Here is a 19,882-nt window from a genome sequence, read left to right on the forward strand (position 1 = left end):
TACTTGAATAAGCCCACACCTGCTCTCTCCAGTGATGCCGTGCACACCTGGGATGAAATACCCATAAACATCTACTTGTCAGCATCTTTACTTTCTTTCAGATTTCTCATTTGGGCTGCTAGGTTTGCTTTTGGGTTTTTTTGTTTGTTTTGTTTTGGATTGTGTGATGACTCCAAAAGCTGATTATTTTCTGGAATGCAGACCTATATGTTTGACCATGTATTCCCTCATCTCTACATCACTTTATACTTAGATTGTAAGCTCTTTGAGGGCAGGATAGTCTTAAATTTCCAATGGTACATTTCCATTGGTTCAGTGGGTCATAGACTGGGGATTCCATATGCTATACTAATAAAAATAAGTAATTATTACTTTTTTTTTTTTTTAAAATACAGTTCATAGAGGGGCCATTTGAAGAGTATTTAAAATCTTTGGAAAATCCACAGGTATGTTAAGCTTGATTTATAATGGAAAGCAGTACTTCTGTTGAAGTTGGTAGGTAATTGGATTTTTTTTTCCTTACAAATGTTTTTGACTGATCTTAAGAGGTCTTTGAATTATGTGAATATGTACTTTTGTGCATGTATTCTATTGTAAAATGATTTGGGGAATTTTTTGTGTGTCTTGATTTAAACCTGTTATTCCTCAAAATTGTGTCCAAATGTTTCTAGCTTCTGCACTTATCAACAGACATAGTGTGGCCAGCTTTTTCTTGAAGACAGCCTTGAATAAAGATCTAAAAGTTTAGGTGATGAAAAGACAGTTACTGATGTAAGGGATATTATGGACAGTAGCCACAGGCTCTTAGGAAGATACTGATTTGAAACAAAATTATTATTATTCTTCCCCTTCCACAATTTAATTTTAGTATTTTTATTAGGGAGTTAACAATTTCTGTAAGCTCAGAGGGGGAGGAAGAGGACTCTCTAGTGCAACATTGCAAAATCTGTTAATTTTTTTTAAGCGTTTGTACATAAATTTTATTAAACTTCCCCTCCTAGAAATTAAAGCATGACTTTTAATTTTTATTTTCCCCCCCCCCGCCATGCCTACAGCATCACTAGTTAGAATGGCTAACCAGATGGTTCTTTATTTCAGTTTCCAAAATGAATGGTGGAAAGGGGAAAAAAGTGGGTGTTAGCCCATTCTGCTTTTGTTTTGCTTTATTTATACCAGGATTTTTAATCACAAAGCTTTGTTAGTCAAATCCCGAGGTTATAAGCTATGCTAAATGGTAAATCATGCAGTCTGCCGGTAGAACTTACACTGCTCTGAACTACGCCAGTGTAAATGGTTTACAGCACTGCACTGTGTGTATAGAAAATGTCTTTTTCATACATGTCTGCTAACATTTAAAAATTTTTTTTGAAAAATAATACAGTAGCTTTTTTACATGATCAGAGAAATTAATGTTAAGTTATTCTATATTTTAAAATTGTAATGAGAATTTAAAAAATTATTAAAAAAGAAATCGGACTGCTACAAATTTCTTCCCCAAACTTAATTTGAGTAGTTTTTGATTTAGTAAGAATTTTAAAAAGAAAAAAAAGTTAAAAAAAAAATAATAGGAAAGGTCTAGTGACATCATACTGGAGCATAGTAGAGCAGTTAGGCTGGTAATGGAAGCAACAACTTTTACTTTTCTATGATTTGAGTCTGGGTTATGGTGTTACTGACATTTCACTGTTTAACAGCTTTAAAGGGCAGATTTTTGGTCTTTCTTCAGGTATTGATATACAGCTGCTTGCATGAGAAATGCACCACTGTTTGGAAGTGGTCTACTTTATGTTGGAGCACTTCACAAGACAGTGTCAGAACGTTTGTATGGAAATTATCTGTGTTTTAGGCATGAGAGTTAAGCCTCAAGGTTCTTCTTCCAGTTCATCTACAGCTAAAGGCCCACAAAACCAGACATTTTTGAAGGTAGAGAGTAACATTTTTAAAAGCACTTGGTAAATCTAACACTTGCTTTTTTCAAAAAGCACTTTTGAAAAGCTAGACTGCTGGCTGTTGAAGTTTAACAAAAGAAAAAAAATAAAAACACTCTATCGCCTTTCAAGATCATACTCTTTAATGATAGGTCTGCATTTATGTGATTGTTTTTAGTTGTCGCTGGTTTCATACAGATCCATTTCTAGTTTGGGGAAAAATTCTTCCAGCTTGTACCCCTTAACCACCTTACTGGAATAGTTAGTGTCTCGGCTGAACTCCAGACTCTGTGTTAATGTATTTGTTTCCAACAATGATTTCTTGCTTCTCTTGATCTACACATCAGGAAGTATAATAATTGTGTATTTGTTTGAACTTTAATTTCATTTTGTTTTTTTCAATACAGGAATGGGTTGGACAAGTAGAAATAAGTGCCCTTTCTCTTATGTACAAGTAAGAAAACCTTTAAATATATTTTATTGAGATCAGTTCAGTAGTTTTGTTAGTGAATCAGTTGGAATAGCAAAGATGGAATTGCATGTTATACCGTAGTTCTCCAGAAAACTACAAATATGCTTGGAAAATTGCAGCTGTCAAGGTATTAAATAAAAATAGAAAAGTGAGCTTTGAAAATGACCTTTAACCTGGGATTTGAATACAGGTTTGCAATCATGTCATGCATCTCACCTGCACAACTAATCGTGGGTAGAGTCATACAGTTTGTATTTTGTTAATTTTCATATCTTAATTTTTCTGTTAAAATTGCTTTTCTTCCTATTTCTCACCAAGGCTTTAATATTAACCCTTTTGCTAAGCTGTGGGCTATACCCATTTCTTTATTACCTCTGTACAAATGCTCTGATGTAGATTAGTGGTATGAGTATTGTAGGCTGTGTGCTAGAGCCGTTCTCACCTTCTCTGGTATGAAATTGTATGTACTGATACAAGACTACCTGGTGTACTGCTGTGGCTTGCTCTCTTTTCTGTATAAATTTTCCTTTTCCCACGGCATCAGTGTAGATGAAATAGTACGAGTTTGTCAAGGGCCATAGCTTGAGCTATGCTTAAGAAATGTTTCGGTATTTGTGCATAAACACTTGTCTTAGTGATGAAGTTTTGCTGATATGTTTTTATTAAATGTAATCCTATATATTAATCTTACTTCACAAATTAGTAGGAAACAATATGCTGAATATTTATAACTGCTTCCCAATTACCGTGCAAGGGAATGAGCGATATACAGCATATTCTCTTTCTGCTCTTTGTAAACAAGTTAAAAAATCCAGTATTTCAAAATGCTTACTGTAAATTAATGACTTTATACTTTGACTTGTGATGAAACAGTTGATAAAAGGAAAGAAACAAACCAGTTAAATATTACTTTCAGGTACTTAGATGAGTGCTAAGGGCAGGAAATTGCATGGAATCCCATCTTTGCATTTTATGTGTTTTTTGGGACAGTTTAGAGTTGTGTGTGCTGCATGGGTGGAAGAGGACTGAACTGGAAGTCAGGGTAAAGTTTGGCTGAAGAGGCTTAGAGAGAAGGTCTGATGGTTAGATTGAGCCAGGGTGTAGAGGGATGTAACTCAAATCAACAAAATTGCATGCTTGATCACATTGGAACTGGATGGTTGTGATCTGCTTGTTGTATTTCTGGCCATGAGAAATGTATTCTTATGAAATAGAAGCAGTTGATTTTGTGGTCATGATGCATTGGTATGCAGGACCACAGCTGATAAATGAATACAGAGACAAATCCTGGTTGATAACAGTATTTTTAAAATTTCCATTGGAAGCATGTGGCATAGTTGCAACTGCATGTAGTATTTCACTGCAGGGTTGAACACACAAGAATTCTTACTGCCATACTTGTTTTGGGAAGACTGGCTTCTATGAAAAAGGCAATTTAGAGGCTCTGGGAAAGTAGGAATGGTGATGGAGGTAGGGGGAAAGGGGTGCTTCCCTTCCTGCGTGCTGGCAGACTGAAGGAAAGCAGAAATAGGAACTTCCTGTTCTGTGCCAAGAGGAGAAGTGAAGGAGTTTCAGACTTCTCAAGCGTAGGACAGAAATGCAGTGTGAATAGGTTTGTTTTCATTTTCACTCCTTGGACCTGTCACAAGCATAATTTGGTTATCTAGTAAATTTTCCTTGCCTCCCTGAAGCGGGTGGGTCTCTGAGCTATGAAATTCTTTTCCTCTCAGAATTGCTTTTTCTGAGTTGTTGTAGAAAGTTTTGGTTTGTCTTTTTTATTTTAAATCCAAAAACTGCATCTGTGAATATACTTAATCATTTTGCAAGACTAATAAAACTTTTCCATGTGTGAGCAAGGAAGAAGTTGAAGGAAGTGATAGGTTGCTTAGCAAAGAATTCAAAGGGAGGGTTATGGATAGAAGAGAGAGAGAGAAAGTAATTAAATGTAAGATCATGATAGAGATTGATTGTAGCAGAAAAACAAGTAGCAAGGATCAATAGTCTTGCAGTTTTTAGGAAAAAAAAAAAAAATAGCATGTCAGGATCAGTTGTGAATTTTCCTGTATTTGTCACTTTATATCCAGTTCAACTTTTTATGCTTTTTAATCTAACCAGCTGAAAAAAGAATTATAAGTGTGGAATGTAAATTCTGAATTTGCTTAACTGTAGTAGCTCAACTCTTCATTTATGGTATTCTTAATCCTCTTAAATGTAATGAGGTACCCAAATTTAGTGTGCCGTTGCAGTGTTGGCAGATACTCATCATCAAGGGTATAATCTAGTATAGTTTTTCAGAACAAGTTTAGAAAATTTTTTATCACCACAAACTATCTGTGGGTTTGGTCCAAGCTTCCCAAAAAGTTTGTTTCCGTTCTTTCAGTTGACGAGACAACAGAGGGGCTTCTTTACCACGTTAAATCCAGCAATTTGAGTCTAATGAACACAACATGGTGTTAGACTCTACAGTTCATGGAGTCTTTATCCAAAGAGAAGGGGGAACTGAGCCCTCTGAACGTCTTTTGTGCAGTGTATTATCAATTTTAAAATGCAGGAAAAGGTTCTTGCTACACATGAAAAAAAGAGACATGGAAGGCATGATTTTCAGAGGTGCTGGAGATGGTGACAATATCTGATCCTCATGCAATGCCTGCTGGTGGTCTCTTGGACTTTTGGCATGCTGCTTAGCACGCTGTGGCAGCTGGGCCACTGTTTGGGAGCAGAAATGTTGTGTGGACCCTTCTGAGCACGAGAACTTGGTTTGGGAGGCAGGAAGAGTTTCTGAGCACAGACATGGGCTCTTCTGTTAGCTGGCCTCCGTGCCCAAAAGAGGTCTCGCATGGATGTAATCAGTCTGCTGGTACAGATTTAGCCTAAGCCATTGCTCACCTTCTGGAAACTTATCACTGTTCCTGTGTCTGTTCATAAAACCAGCCTCCTCTTTGTCCTGGTGGGTTTCCAAATGGCGAAGTGTAATGAATTTCTCCAGGACTGGGGAGCCATCATCTTTCTAGACACAGCTCCAGAAAGTGGTGTCTGGAAATTTGTTCTGCTTATGTATATGTTCTGTGTATGTTGTGCCAGCACATCTTATTCTAGTATATTCTTTCATAAAAGTAAGCCTTTTTTTGACCAGTGATAGTTGTACTCATCTTGTTCAGTGTTCTTTTCACTGGTGTTTTCTGTGGTTATGTATGTTCCTTGAACTTGACTTGAATATTCTATTTTTTATCGATACTAATTTTTAAATGAATTTTTAACTGCTACTTTTTTCTCAGGAAAGATTTCATAATATACCAGGAACCAAATGCTTCTCCTTCACATGTAACTGAAAATGGCTTTTCTGATAATGTAAAAAAAAAAAAAAAAAAAAAAATTATGGCTATTCTGAAAGGATGAATTAAGACTACTTTATAAACAGCAAGTAGTTCCATGTGAGTTTTAGTATTCAACACAATGAAATGTTCTGAGAATTCAATTTTAAAAATTTGTTTTATACCAGTTTAAGGCAGCTATTCTGTTAATACGTGTAGCACTTCTTTTTATGGTCCATAGTTGGGCTGTGGTGTATCTTCCTAGTAATCTAAAATTCTGTAAAAATCAATTTACAAGTGCTAACTCACATAGCTACCTCTGTCTTAAATTCTTTTCAACTTTTGATCAAATGCTTTTTGGTTTAAAGGACATCCACTAAACATTTTGATAATTTTATTGATACTTTGAGATCCCGAGAGATAACAAAGTGCATTGGTACATTAAATTGAATTTAAAAGGTAATGCTGATATGAAAAATCAAGTGAGATGCAAAACCTACAGTGTCTGTGTGGTCTGTTTTAATAGGTATTGCTGTGCTTCTCAAATGGAAACCACTATGATATTGTTTATCCCATAGAGTATTCAGAAAAGGCTGCTCTGTGCCAGTGTAAGTATTATGTTGGTTAGTTAAAAGCATGTATTTTTACCAAAAATCTTAAAATTATTATCTTCAGGTTTCAGGAGAAGGCTCTGTATGAAAGTTTATTATAGTCATTCTTTAGTAGCTTAGTTTTCCATTTGGATTGTCAATGACTGTATAATTTTGCAAGAGCATGAATTCTTACTGTGTCCTGATTCTTGACAAAGCATGTTATATACCATAAGAAGACTTATCTGCCCCTTTGAATCTGGGTGGTCTAATGTAAACAGAAAATGTTGGTGTACTAATTTATAATCTGTTGCATTGTCTTTGGTCAGTATTCTGGTTTTAATTTTGTATTTCAGACTGTGTTAGCAAACTAATTGTTTCTGTTAAAACTATCCTTGCATGTGTAACTTGTCACAGAAATTACGTGGGTTGCACGTGCAAAAAATAACCGTCTTCATGGATTATTGTTTTCTTTACTAGATTGCAGAAATGCCCAAAGGTCCTAATCAGGTTTGATGGGTCACTGTGACAATCCCTACAAGGATTCTTATTCTTCATGAAATCTCTGCCTGTGTGCAGAGCTACAAGGCTAAGGCCAAATTTGCCTGTTAAGAGGCCTGATTTCTAGTAGTTTCATGCATACCCATTAAGCCGTAGTAGCTGCAGCTGGTTTTGCTCCTAATGCCTTCACTGTTTCCGTTAACACATCAGAATGCTTGCTTGCTTTGATTGAAGTAATTTGAAATGCATCAGTAATGGTGGTATAAAATCTCATTTACCTTGTAATTGATTTTGCCCTTCTGCTTTTTCCTCCTTTTCCCCAGCTCTGCTGTATGAGTTGCTTTATGAGAAAGTATTTGATACAGATGTAAAGAAAATCATAGCAGAACTTAGTGCTGTTGGTGGGACAGAGGAAAGTAATGGTAGCAGTGAAGTATCTGCTTCAGATTCAGAAGATGACAACTACAGGTAAATGGGATTTAAAAGTTAACAAAAGATGTCCGTGAGCAATACATGTTAAATGAGTTTTCTGAATTTCTGGTGGGTAGGTAGAATCTAATAGTTAGGGCTGAAAACCTTTACAAATTACTAAGAAACACAAAGAGGTAAGATTAGAACTCTGAAAGAATGAAATGTGTAGTCTTCACTGTACTGAAGGACAGGATTCTGGTTCCTCTGTTTTTCCTGCAGTCTAGCTTTGGGTCTCTTTACATAATGGAATATAGCCATTGCAACATGTCCTTCTTCTTTAAAGTACCAGAATCCCCTGGGAGAACTGTCAGTGTGCCAGTCTGGCATGGTAAACTCCATGAGAATTACTTGGCTCACTCTTGCAACTTAGTAGAGTTACAGGAATCTAATCCCGCTTGTGTTGCTTCCACATCTAGGGGCTGAAATGCCTGCTTGAGATACAGCTAATGGGGAAATACAGATGTAGCTTGCTCCATTTTATTCCTTGATCTTTGTGCAGTGATTATATTTGTGGATTTGTATTCCTTTTGCTGGACCTGGATGCTCTAGCTAGCTTTGAGATTTTTGACCTACTGATTCCTTTTGCACAGTAAGTCTTTCACAGTGCCATTTTTGCATTTACATATTGGCAGTTTTTCTTCTGTTTAATACTGTTCTTAAAACCTTGGCCTGTGTGAAATTCCATTGAAGCCATGGAGATTATGCTATGTTAGTGCATCATGTCCCCTCTTCCTGCTGAACGTCATTAAAGTCCTTTCTGGAGGCTCTGCTGCTGCTGTAGTCTGTGTGGCATGTGGCAGAAGAAATTCTTTGAGACGTTGGGAGCTGATTTTTTTTCTTTAAGCTGAAAACAACAGAAAGGAAAATGATGGAAATCACCGCAGAAAGAAAACTTAAGTTCTGGGAAGGGGATTAGCTTCCTTTCTTGTTTGGAAAAAAAAATACTAGGGAACATTTCCAATTAAAATACAAAGTATTTCTGCCTCAGGGAACAGTTATTGTAGTTAAATGTCAGAGGGTGGAAACCTTCTTGATTCCTTTCTGTTCTTGGAGCTTTCCTGGGCTTCATATGCAGTAGCATTACGCTGTATCTTTGGGATTCATAAGAAAATACACTGCTAACCTCCATAGCACCTTTGTAAATGAGGGTCATATACTCACTTGAGACTATCAAACTCAAATGTTTTTGATTTAAACCATATGTCTTATGACGCAAGAGCTAGGGTGTGTGTGTCTCTTGACCTAGTTAACACAAATTACAAACATTTTGCTGTGTTTATGAAGTCTTTAAATTTTTTGCTTGTCTTAAAGTTGACTTCAGCTTGTTTCATTACCTAGTTTTCCAGAAGATCTTTTTCATTTTCTAAATGTGAGCTTTTCAGTTATGCTTTTATGGAATGTAACAGTTTAATTTGGTTTTGGGAGAAGTTAATGCTGACAGTTGCCTACAACTGCTGTAAGGAAAAATACTTGTTTTTTCTCTGTGGAAAGTAATGTTCCAGCAATGCCAGCTGTAGAAAATAAAAGTAAGTTAGAGTACCTGATGCCAGTTAACTAATGGAGTGTGTTTTGGTTTTGCGGTTCTTTAATGTCTGCTTTTGCTATGTTTTCCTTACGTAGTTGCAAAAATTTTAGAGGAATCTTTTGTTTCCCTTGCCTGCCCCCACCTTTTCTTTAAGTGATGGTTAAGTCAGTACACATAAGTTAGACTTCCTAAAACTTAGAAACTAAAATCTTATTTTTAGCTTTATATGATACAGAATTGTAGTTCTTGTTTTAGACTTAGCTTTTTCATTTTAAGACATGGTCTGCAGTATGCTTATTGTGGAAAAATACGTAGGGAGTGGTAGTTTCAGTATTTTTATCAGCTTCCAAGATGTTTCTTACCTGATTTTCAGGCCTTATTAATACCATATTACCACAGCTCGCTTCTGTCCTTTTGCAGAAGTAAAGATACAACAGTTAGTGACGTGAATGGATTGAAGTCTCTTTCTGGCAACAAGGTATTTATATGATAAGATTTATTTTCTTCCTAATAACTTGTATTCTGCTATTTTTTCAGTGTTTAATGTTCATGAGAGAATCTCGAGTTTTTGATTTTCCTAACATGTAATATCTTAAAAACTACTTATGTCTTTGAAAAGTAATGTTTGCTTTTGATGTGCCAAAAGGTGGACAGTGTCCTTTTTAATGCTGCTTAGTTCTTAATTTTGTTCTGGTAAGGTTAAAAAGAACACAATTGAATTATTTTTTCAAAGCTATTTATGCTTTATGTATTTTCAGCTCTTTTATATTTCAGTTTAAAGCTTGAGCACTGTGATTGAAAAATGGAAAACTGTACATTTTGATGTAGTTGACCATTTAGCACTTTGTTCTGTTTCATACAGCACCTTAAGAGCAATGGGAATCCTACCTTGTTGGTCTTACCTAAAAAAGTTCTTAAATCACTCAATCCATCAGTTTACAGAAATGTTGAGTATGATGTTTGGCTCCAATCCAAATGGGGTAAGTAATGGAATACTTTAAAGTTCCAGCTTTTGCAAGCTGGTGTAGAAAGTGAAGCCCTCTTGAAGAACAGTGATGCAAAGGGCAGTTTGGGTTTAGGCAGTGGTCTTCCTCACATGGGTCAGTGTGCAGATTTAGGGCCTGAACATCTGGTTTGCATTTTTACTGCATCATGAAAGTAACTTGACAACACCAAGCTGCGGGGTGCGTTCGACACACTGGAGGGAAGGGATACCATCCAGATGGATGTTGACAGGCTTGAGAGGTGAGCCTGTGCAAACCATGTGAAGTTCAACAAGGCCAAGTGCAAGGTCCTGCACGTGGGTTGGGGCAATCCCAAGAGCACAAATACAGGCTGGGTGGAGAATAGATTGAGAGCAGCCCTGAGGAGAAGGACTTGGGGGTGATTGTTGAGGAGAAGCTCAACAGGAGCTAGCAATGTGCGCTTGCAGCCCAGAAGGACAGCTGTATTCTGGGCCGCATCAAAAGAAGCGTGGCCAGCAGGTCGAGGGAGGTGATTCTGCCACTCTCTGCTCCACTCTCGTGAGACCCCACCTGGAGTACTGCGTTCAGCTCTGGGGCCCCCAACATAAGAAGGACGTGGAGCGAGCTGTTGGAGTGAGTCCAGAGGAGGGCCACGAAGATGAACAGAGGGCTGGAGCACCTCTCTATGAAGGCAGGCTGAGAGAGTTGGGGTTGTTCAACCTGGAGAAGAGAAGGCTCTGGGGAGACCTTCTAGGAGCCTTCCAGTACCTGAAGGGGCCTACGGGAAAGTGGGAGAGGGGCTTTTTACAAGGGCAAGTAGTGACAGGACGAGGGGTAATGGTTTTAAACTGGAAGAGGGTAGATTTAGATTAGATATTAGGAATAAATTATTTACTGTGAGGGTGGTGAGACACCGGAACAGGCTGCCCAGAGAAGTTGTAAGTGTCCTCTTCCTGGCAGTGTTGAAGGCCAGGCTGGATGGGGCTTTGGGCGACCTGGTCTAGTGGAAGGTGTCCCTGCCCGTCGCAGGGGGGTTGGAACTAGATTATCTTTAAGGTCCTTTCCAACCCAAACCATTCTATGATTCTAAGAACTCTTTGGTGTATTTGAACTAACGGTATATTACTGAAAATGTATTTGCAGATCAGCAAAAACAAGATTTTTCTATTGCTGCTGGCATGCAATACTCAGTTGGAGATAAATGTAAAGTAAGTAGTATTGAATTATAGTTTACAGAGACATTAATGTTTTGCTCAAGATGCCAATTTTCCCTCTTTGTCAATGATTTGGATATATAATTTCTACTTTCTAAATATTCTTTGCTTGTGTCTTCAGCTGCGCATATGCTCGTTATTTAATTGTTGGTGGTGTTCATGACTTACAGCATACATGTAATGGATCATCTGATCAGTGCAATTTTACTGCATTAAGAAGTCACAAGGTTGACTTCGAGAGTGTATTTAATGAGATGACTGTGGACCTTAATGTTAAGTATGCAAATAAGTTTGTGCAGGCTTGCTTCCATGGTGAGTTCTTGCTCGGTGTTGTAGAGTGCTAGCCTCTGTGTCAGAAGTGGGTACAGTTAGGGCAGTTTACTTGATTCAGGCCAAGCTCTGTTCTTCTCTTGGTGCGCTCTGTAAGCTCGCTAGTTATTCCCCTGATGTGCAAAAGTGTGGGGTAGGTCTGTTTTATAAAACTAATAGTTATCTCCGCTGCATCTTTTGCTGATGGCTGCGCTTGCTTTGTCATACTGCTGCATGATAAAGTTTTTGCATGCATACAGTTGCATGATGAAGAATGAAATTTTAGTGTTTTCTGTTATATAGGCTTTTCTTTGGAGAGACCAAACCCAACACCATAGTTCTATGTATTTATGTTCAACTCTGGAGATAACGATTACTGATTGTAAATTGGCTGTTTGTAAATCTCGTTACTTTTAAGTAATGGAATATAGCTTGCTTTAGTTGCTGCAGATCCTGAAGTTTTGGGTGATTCTTCCTCTTGAAGTATTCACAGTGTGTTCCACAATTGGCCTTTAAATTCTATTAGAATTTGTAGTATGTATTGCTGCTTAAGAAAAAGTAGGATTTACCGTTAAATTCTATAGTACTGAAATTTTAGATTAATCTCATAAAGGTGTGTTAACTGGTGGTACTTGGCTAAATATGGTTCCTTCTAGGCCATTTGATTAATGTGAAAATATACAGTTAGGTTTATCATGCAGCATGGGGGCTCTTTCAGTTTGTACTTTTTTTTTTTATTTGTGCGATGGAATTAAGCATAGTGAATAAATTGCAGGAAAAACACATCTCTCAACTTTAAAAAAAAAAAAAGACCCACAAAGAAACCAAAACAAACCCACAAACCCACAAAACCCCATGCAAAACAAATAACCAACTCCACATTAGTTTTTTTTATTAATGCTTAATAGTACAGGCTTAAAATTTTATATTTAAGACCCTAAGGCTGTCTTGTGTAGTATTTACTAAAGGGTACAGATATTATTAGTAGAAAAAACTCTGGTAATTAACATTCTCTGTCAAATTTTATATGCATGTGGCAAGACAGTAAATATATGGGATAAAAACATGGGAAGGGAAGATGAAGTAAATAGTGAAAAGTGGAGCTGACGAAATTAGTACAACTGGAAAGCCAAATGTAGCAGAATGTTATGAAATTTATTTTATATTTAACAGAAGAATTTTAAGAACATGGAATGTCAGTCAGATAAGTAACACTATGGTCATGTCTGAGCAACTTGTTTGGTTGTTTTAAAAAAATTTCTGAAGAATAACTTCAGAAGTAACTGGTGTTCATTATGTTCTTAATTAAACTAAATTTCACTGAAGCTAGTAATGAATTTTTCTTTTCTTTACATGGATTTTAACAAGGAAAAGCTTTGGGTTTTATTCTAAGAGAAAGTGTTGTCAGTAAAGCTGAAAAGCCTTGATACACTGATTACTTTTAACTTTCTCATGTAGTTTTGAAAGCCGTGTTTCCTTAAATAGTGTTACCCAGCAAGCTTTTTGTGTTTTGTTTTTTTTTTTTTTTTTTATGGATTGAAGATTTGCTTTTGATATATTTACTGAATTAACGTGTTTATTTCTCAGGTATTCTGTTGCCCAGAGGAAAAGTTCTATTTTTAACATTGCTGATATTTTGAGTGAGTTACGTCCTCTCATTGTCTTCTTTGAAGTTAATGCACCTTTTTTTTTTTACTCTTTTTCTTTATAGGTGCGCTTAGACCATAATGGGAAATTTTATAATGCCCATATTCAAGAAGTTTGTTCAGAGAGTGGGCCAGTTGTTGTATTTGTAGAAGAGCTTGGAGCAAAGTAAGTGCTTAATCTCTTTTGGAAGAGTGCCAAACTGAACCTTGGTAATGGCAGCATTACTTTAGTTCAGAGTTGATTTCAGCCCCTGAAGTGTATCTACTTCTTTACTTGAAGCAGTACTACCACAAAACTGTTAAGAAAACAACATACTAAATAAAAAAAGGAAAAAGGAGTTCTGCATTAATTGTCACTTAGACTTTTCTCTTTAGTGCTAAGTAGTCTGGATATTACTTGCAGAGTAAACAGTAACTATATTAGTATTAGATTTTTTTTTTTTTTTGCACAAGATTCAATCCTGAACAGATTGACATCATCCTAATTAAGTGTTGCTTGTTGTGTTAATAACTAGATGCTAGATTTGTGACAAGCTTTTCATATTAAAAGGTCCATCAAAGCACCTAAGTGCTTTGTTGGTTGAGTAGCTCTGCCAGATTTCATACAGAGTGCCAAGTTGCTGTTTAGATCAACGTCTTCTTTGCCGTACCTTGGGACAAACTATGTGTTTAAAGTTGTTGGTGGGAGTTGCGTGTTTTTTTTGTGTGTTGTTGGTTGGCTGGTTTTGTTGTTGTTTTTTCTGGGAGGGTGGTGGTGGTTTTGGTTGTTTGGGGTCGTGGGGGTGTTTTGTTTGTTGGGTTTTTTTTGGGAGGGGTGGTTTGAGACATCTTCTTGAGCACTGCTGTAGGTTCTCTAACTCTTCTGGGGCAAAAAAACCCCCACATTTCAGTGTAGTTTGGGAAGAGGAAAAACTTTCAGTCGAGGAAGGAAAAAGATGCCCATTAATCTCATGCGATCTGTTTAAAAAAAAAAAAAAAAAAAAAAAAAGAAAATGTTGCGAGATCTGAAGATTGTCTTGTAGTTTGTTCCCTTTTTAAATTGAGATTTAACCTGATTTGAATGTCTTCCTTTCAAATAGTGTGAACAGTTGCTTGGACATCCTACAGCATCCTCAATTAAAAATGCAGTAATGCTCTGGGATATAAACCACCAATGTAATGTTTTTCAATCTTGACATCTATTGCAGTGTTTGTGATAAGTTTATCTGTTGAGTATATTGCTTTTTTCATTCTCCTTTTCTGTCTGCCGTGAAGACATTAGAATACTCACTTCACAAATAGCTGATTGTTCTTTTTTGGCTAAGTTTGCATCAACTTCTCAGAGAGTTTTGTTTTTTTAAAAAAAAAAAAAAGTTTGTTCTTCTATGCATTGCTTGAGTGTAATCATAAAGACAAACGACTTTGTGATGTTCTCAAAAACGGAAAGATCCATCAGTCTTAGTAAACATGTGGTATTAATTTATGCAAGCCCCAGTCTGGTCTTTAAGATATTTTTCCCTCCATAATTCCTTGTTTTGTAGGCATGCTGTCTCACTGAAGAGCCTTAAACCTCTTCCACAGGCCTCTCCTATGGAGGGCTGGAACACTGTGCCAGGGAAGAAGATAAAAAAGTTTTTCCCAACATGGGGGCAGAATGCTCAGCCCGGTAGGACTGAACCTGTCTTTGTGTGGCAGAATCTTTATTGTCAGATGTTTTGTCCCAAAGAACTTAAAAAATGATTGAAAAAAATATATCTATTCTCACATCTTTATCACAGATGCAGATTGCAGAGGGCCGAAGAATCAGAGCAAGTCAATAAAACCCCAGTCAGCACTACCTCCTCGACTTCAGCATACTGTGGGAACCAGGCAGCATCAGTTCTTATGTTCTGGATCCCAACCTCATCAGACCTCAACTGAGCAAAAAGCTCCAGGCAGGAATCCTTCCCAAACTGTAAGGTAAAACTGCAAATAACATCTTCCTTACCTTGAACTCCAGCTGAGCTTCTTGGAGCCCAGGTGCCTGCTTCAGATGCTTCCAACGTGCTCTCTTGAAATATGTTGCCATTGAGTGCTTAAGAAGTGTTCCAAGTCCTTAAGAATACACACAAGGATAGGAAAGAGAATTTTTTTTTTTTTTTTAAAAAAAAAAAAAACAACAACAAAACAACCTTTTTCAAGATTGCTGCCATCATGAGCTCCCACTGTGTTTCTTGCATGGCAGCATCTTCCCTGGAAGCACCGTACACAAAACTGCAGTTTCTTCTTGGAAAGTGGATGTTGGTTGGTTTGTTTTTTTTTTTTTCTGGTTGGGGCAGAAGTAATGTTGCATGTAGAACTTCTTGAGCATGGCTAGGATCTGCAGATCCTCAGCTTCTGCAGAACCTGTCATAGAGGACTGCTCCATGTTTTGGCTGATCACTTGAAGAAATATGAGAATAACATTTTGCCTGTATTTCTTGGTAGCGATTTTTTTGTTCATTGTGCTACTGAAGTAGAGTTGTTTTCATCATTGCCACTCTTCTTCTATCCTATCTAAAAGACTATTCTGTACTTGGATACAAAACCAAGCTCTTCATGGTCTGTTTTGTCACTCTTCTGTGTCGTAACTCCTTGTGGCATAAGTGGGGCTGGGGTGTCTTTGGAGTCTGCCACATGCAACATTTTAAGGGCATTTTTCTTCTTCCTTTAACCTAAATACATAAATACGATATTGGTGATAACTGGATTTCTTTGTCAAAGTGGTCCCGTTTCATTTTTTTCCTTTACAGAAAACCAGAGCGGGAGAGAACTGAGGATCTGAACCATGGCAGCAAAGATTGTAACTACTTTGGCCTGTCTCCAGAGGAACGCAGGGAAAAACAGGCTATAGAAGAATCTCGTTCGCTTTATGAGATCCAGCAGAGGGATGAACAAGCATTTCCTGCTCTTTCCAATGTATGTTGGTTTTCATTGTAATTAATAGTGCATTTTTCATACTTGTCCATGAATCTTTAATTAGCAATTGTTGCTTTGCTGTCCTTGCATTACAATACAGTTCAAAAGCTAAGGATATTACCTTCACACTCACTTTCTACATAGAAGTATGTCACTCTATAATGCTTTATATATTCAAGGTAAGACACATACGTAGTAGTTTCCCCTGGAATAATTAATGTCCACCATACACAGTTCTTTAGGCATGTAAATATAGTAGACACATGAACTTCTGAAGCTGTGGGCTTCTTCATGTATCTCTGGTCTTTGGAAGGCTTTGCACTCCCCTACAGTTACTCGGTTGTTGTCTTTCTTGTATGTTGGGATCAAACTTCAAAGTGAGGACAGAACTTGCTCTGAACTATAGTTTAATTTAGCTGAGAAACAGCTCAGTAAAATGGCATCGTGGTTCTTGAATTAATATCAGAGGTGACTAGGTGATTGATTTGGTTCACATAAAACCTGTTTTATTTATAAGTGACTTTTCTTTCTTGCCTGAGAACTTACTGGTATGAGAACTTGCCTGGTGTCATAAGTAGTGCAAATTCTTTCTCAGACTTGCTCTTTTTCTGTTGTGGAGCTGAGCTAGCTTCAGTGGACTTGTCTATGTCTGAGGGAAGAATGTAGCCTTTAGATTTTGAGAGATTATTCTATTGATGCAATTTTTAAAGAAAGCGGACTGGAGTCTCGGTACATCCAGGGAGCAAGCAGATCCTGTGGGTTAAGAGGTGCTGTCTACATGGGTTTATGCTAGAGGCATGTGGGGCTTTTTGGATTTAAATCCCAGGGCAAACAGAAACAAGACCCAGGCTGGGAAGAATGAGTAGGTGAAAGATGGGCCTTAAATCCCTTGCTTTGTGGAAGCGAATTCCTGCGTGGTACCTTTCAGTTCTTGAGCAGTAGTGACTTATATTGGTGTGATTGAGAAGAAATGTACAGCTCTTCTGTGCTGCAAAGAGCAGACTAAAACTGAAGCCTAATGGACAGAGGCTGCTCACTCTCTCTGAGCTGTGGTTAACGGTATGCTGAATTTGCTCACCTGCAGGATGTGATTTTAAAGTGGATATTGTCTGAGTGAAGCAGTTTTTGTTTGTCATGCAAACTAATGACATGAATACTTCTAAAGGATACTTTGCAAAATTTAGCAATGAATGAAAGAGTGGATGAAAATGATACTGATCAAGACTGCTTTTTTTTCACCCACCTTTCTGCCTGTCAGAGATGAGATAAGTATTATGTGTCATGAAGGTATAACAGTATCATACCAGATGATGGCAAAATGTCATTGGACTTCTTATATAAATTCATATTTCTGCTTTTGTAAACTTCTTTAGAATCAACCAGTCTGTCAGGCTGCTACACAGACTGTGGATAATTTAAACCAGAAAAAGTTCTCAAGTAATGAGAGAAGAAATAGCAAGAGGACAGCAGAGGTGGAAGAGCAGAAGGATAAAGGTAAAAATAAATGTTTTTAGATCAAGGCTTTTTTTTATTTGCTTGTTTTTATTACCAGACTCAGAATTTATTCAAGATGAGGCATCTGTTTACGCAATGAGGGGAAAATTATCCTAAGTAATAGTGCTGAATTAAGCTAGGCTCAAGGTAGCAAAGGTGTGGTTGGGGAAGAAAGTACATGTTTTCCTGCTTTGTGAATGTGTCTGAGAGAGGAGGGTCCTTGCTGGGATTTTTGTAGTAAATGGGAAGAGGAATGAGAGAAATGAAAAGACTCTCAGAGCAACCTTAAATTAGATGCTGTTTAAATTCTAGTGGATGTGGCAGAAAGTGCCAGTGGGAAGAGTATTAAGAGTGCCTACTGGAGTCAGTTAAGAGAAAAGCAGGTGAAAGTATTCAACATGGCATTGTTAAGAATTAGCATATAATGGTACAGAAAGAGGGAAGAAGATGCTGTACAGAAGAGTTGAACACCACCCCCCCCAATTACAGTAGAAAGAGCTGTCACATAGGCAAAATTTGTTTGGGTTTTCTCCCTCCCTCCAGTCTGTTCTAACATTCCTTAGCTTCTCTTTATTGACTCTAAGCTTTTCCTCTTCTGTGAGAAAGTGGAATGTGGCAGTAATAGATGAAAGTCGTAGCTGTCAGGAGGTAGTTAGTAAATCTTTGCTAAATGCAACTGATAGTATTTTTTTTTAATTTTGTCCTGTCGGCTTTGCCATAACTAAACAATGAATTTGATCTTTGCTTCTTCCACTTTTTTCCCCTGACTAAATAAAGTTCAAACCCTTTAGCCTCCTCTTAGAAGTTCTTCCTTCCCGCCATTTTTTTTTTTAATTTTTTTTGTTCCCTTACTTCTGGCATCAGCAGAGGCATTGCTGTTGTGTATTTATGGTAGTCCCTCTTACAACATGTAATGCCTTCTTGAATGGTCTCACAAGGACTGTTGTTACCTGTTGTTTATTCTCCAAACATCTGAAAACTCGTTTCATTTGAAAACTTTGTTTCATCAGCAATGCCAAAAAGAATGTTGATGTAGAGAAAGCTCTTTACTACAGTGTCATGATAGATTTTGCTGAAGGGCATGGCATGTACAGCTTTCTCTGTTTTTTGTGACACTCTGGATTGCGTTGCCTCCTCTGAAACTAGGTTAAAAATCCTATAGGAATAAACAGTACTTCCGAGTATTTTGAGATTCTTATTGGTGCTATGGGAATTGGCAGTAATTCTCATAATCAGTATTGGTTTAATTTACATTGTTGTCTAGTTGTGATGGTGCATATAGTAAGCTTTTAAAAAGTACGTATCTATTTAGCAGCTACTGTTAAACTTAGGGCATGAATTGGATTGACAAGCAGTGGTAACCAGATTTGAACGTAAGCTAGAACGTGAAGAACTTGTACAGATCATATTATATGAAGATTATGCCATGACTGTTTTCAACACCTTCTCCCCCACCAAGTGTTTGCTGGTGCTCGAGAAATTAAACTTTGTGCATCAGTCTGAAAACATTCTAGATCTTTTGAACCATTGAAGCCTTCTAAATTGATCTCTTAGTCAAAAGTAGGCAAGACTTTAAGCTCTTATTATCTTAACACTTGAATATGGAAATGCAGATCAATACATTTTCACTTCAGTCAAAGTACAAACTTACTTCTTTTTCACTAGGAGGGATTTAGGATGAGTGATATGTGTTTAAAGAGACAGCTACATTTCGTTCCTGCTTCCCTCAATCATCACCAAAATGGTTAACAAACATCTGTAAAGAACGCCTGTAGAGCTTTGGAAACCCAGGTTGAAGTAGCTGCTCTGTTACTGCCCTAACAACTGTTTATTTTAGGATGCTTTGATAAAAATGGAAATTTAAGTTTTCTGAAGTTATATATGCTGAGGTAGGTTTTGTTTTGAAGGTTTAACTTTGGAAAAACAAACTTTAACTGGCTTAAGTTGTGATAGCCATAAATGGTGTAATGGTTCATTTACTAGGTTATGTCTTGGTGTTACAGAGTCAAATTCCAGGCAGATCCACTTAAGTCAGAAGCTTGAGCCAAATTCATCTGAGGTAATCTTAAAGAAAAGACCAAATTTTTTTGTTAATGTTATTGCTTCTCTGATACATGATTAGCAGAGCAATAGCTGCCTTTAGAGCTGTGATTGCTGCTGCTGCTTTACAGCTTTTAGTGAAATACTTCTAAGGTTGGAGGCTTGTATTGCTGTCAGCTTTCCTCAGCCCCTGTAACCCATACTTATAGTCTTTCTCTGCAGTCTGAGTTCTCAAATCTGGGCTATCGAGAGCACTTACGAATCTGGATTTGTAATTGCTTAGTATAGTCTGTACTTTCAGTATAATGGAACCACAGAAGATTTGATGTTTACTAATAGCTACTGTGCTAACAGACCATGATCTCTGAAGTTCAGTGAAGATTTGTGGCCTCTTGTTGGCTTTTAACCTTTGCTGTCCTTCCAATGAGCAAAATGTTACACTACTATAATAGTGATTGGGTGCTTAGCCCACTTTGTATGTAGGGTGGTTTAATATCTTT

At 37.3% G+C, this 19,882-nt stretch overlaps 1 protein-coding gene across 7 annotated transcripts in view; it reads left to right on the forward strand.

Moving 5' to 3' along the window:
• OTUD4 (OTU deubiquitinase 4) overlaps nucleotides 1-19,882 on the forward strand; it is a 35,637-nt gene that overhangs the window by 8,079 nt on the left and 7,676 nt on the right. For 4 of the 7 annotated variants that reach the window (XM_068404081.1, XM_068404083.1, XM_068404085.1 and 1 more), the window contains exons 4-17: nucleotides 396-446; nucleotides 2,336-2,382; nucleotides 5,676-5,748; nucleotides 6,238-6,319; nucleotides 7,126-7,270; nucleotides 9,219-9,276; nucleotides 9,661-9,778; nucleotides 10,907-10,971; nucleotides 12,998-13,098; nucleotides 14,453-14,577; nucleotides 14,690-14,870; nucleotides 15,683-15,848; nucleotides 17,222-17,342; nucleotides 19,346-19,401. In XM_068404081.1, the coding sequence (XP_068260182.1) occupies nucleotides 396-446; nucleotides 2,336-2,382; nucleotides 5,676-5,748; nucleotides 6,238-6,319; nucleotides 7,126-7,270; nucleotides 9,219-9,276; nucleotides 9,661-9,778; nucleotides 10,907-10,971; nucleotides 12,998-13,098; nucleotides 14,453-14,577; nucleotides 14,690-14,870; nucleotides 15,683-15,848; nucleotides 17,222-17,342; nucleotides 19,346-19,401 (1,389 nt within the window). Of the gene's footprint in view, nucleotides 1-395; nucleotides 447-2,335; nucleotides 2,383-5,675; nucleotides 5,749-6,237; nucleotides 6,320-7,125; nucleotides 7,275-9,218; nucleotides 9,277-9,660; nucleotides 9,779-10,906; nucleotides 10,972-12,997; nucleotides 13,099-14,452; nucleotides 14,578-14,689; nucleotides 14,871-15,682; nucleotides 15,849-17,221; nucleotides 17,343-19,345; nucleotides 19,402-19,882 lie in introns of those variants that run through there. The other 3 variants (XM_068404087.1, XM_068404088.1, XM_068404086.1) reach the window with 3 other exon arrangements.

This window comes from Nyctibius grandis, chromosome 6 (assembly GCF_013368605.1).
Source record: "Nyctibius grandis isolate bNycGra1 chromosome 6, bNycGra1.pri, whole genome shotgun sequence".
In the NCBI taxonomy this organism is placed as follows: domain Eukaryota; kingdom Metazoa; phylum Chordata; class Aves; order Nyctibiiformes; family Nyctibiidae; genus Nyctibius; species Nyctibius grandis.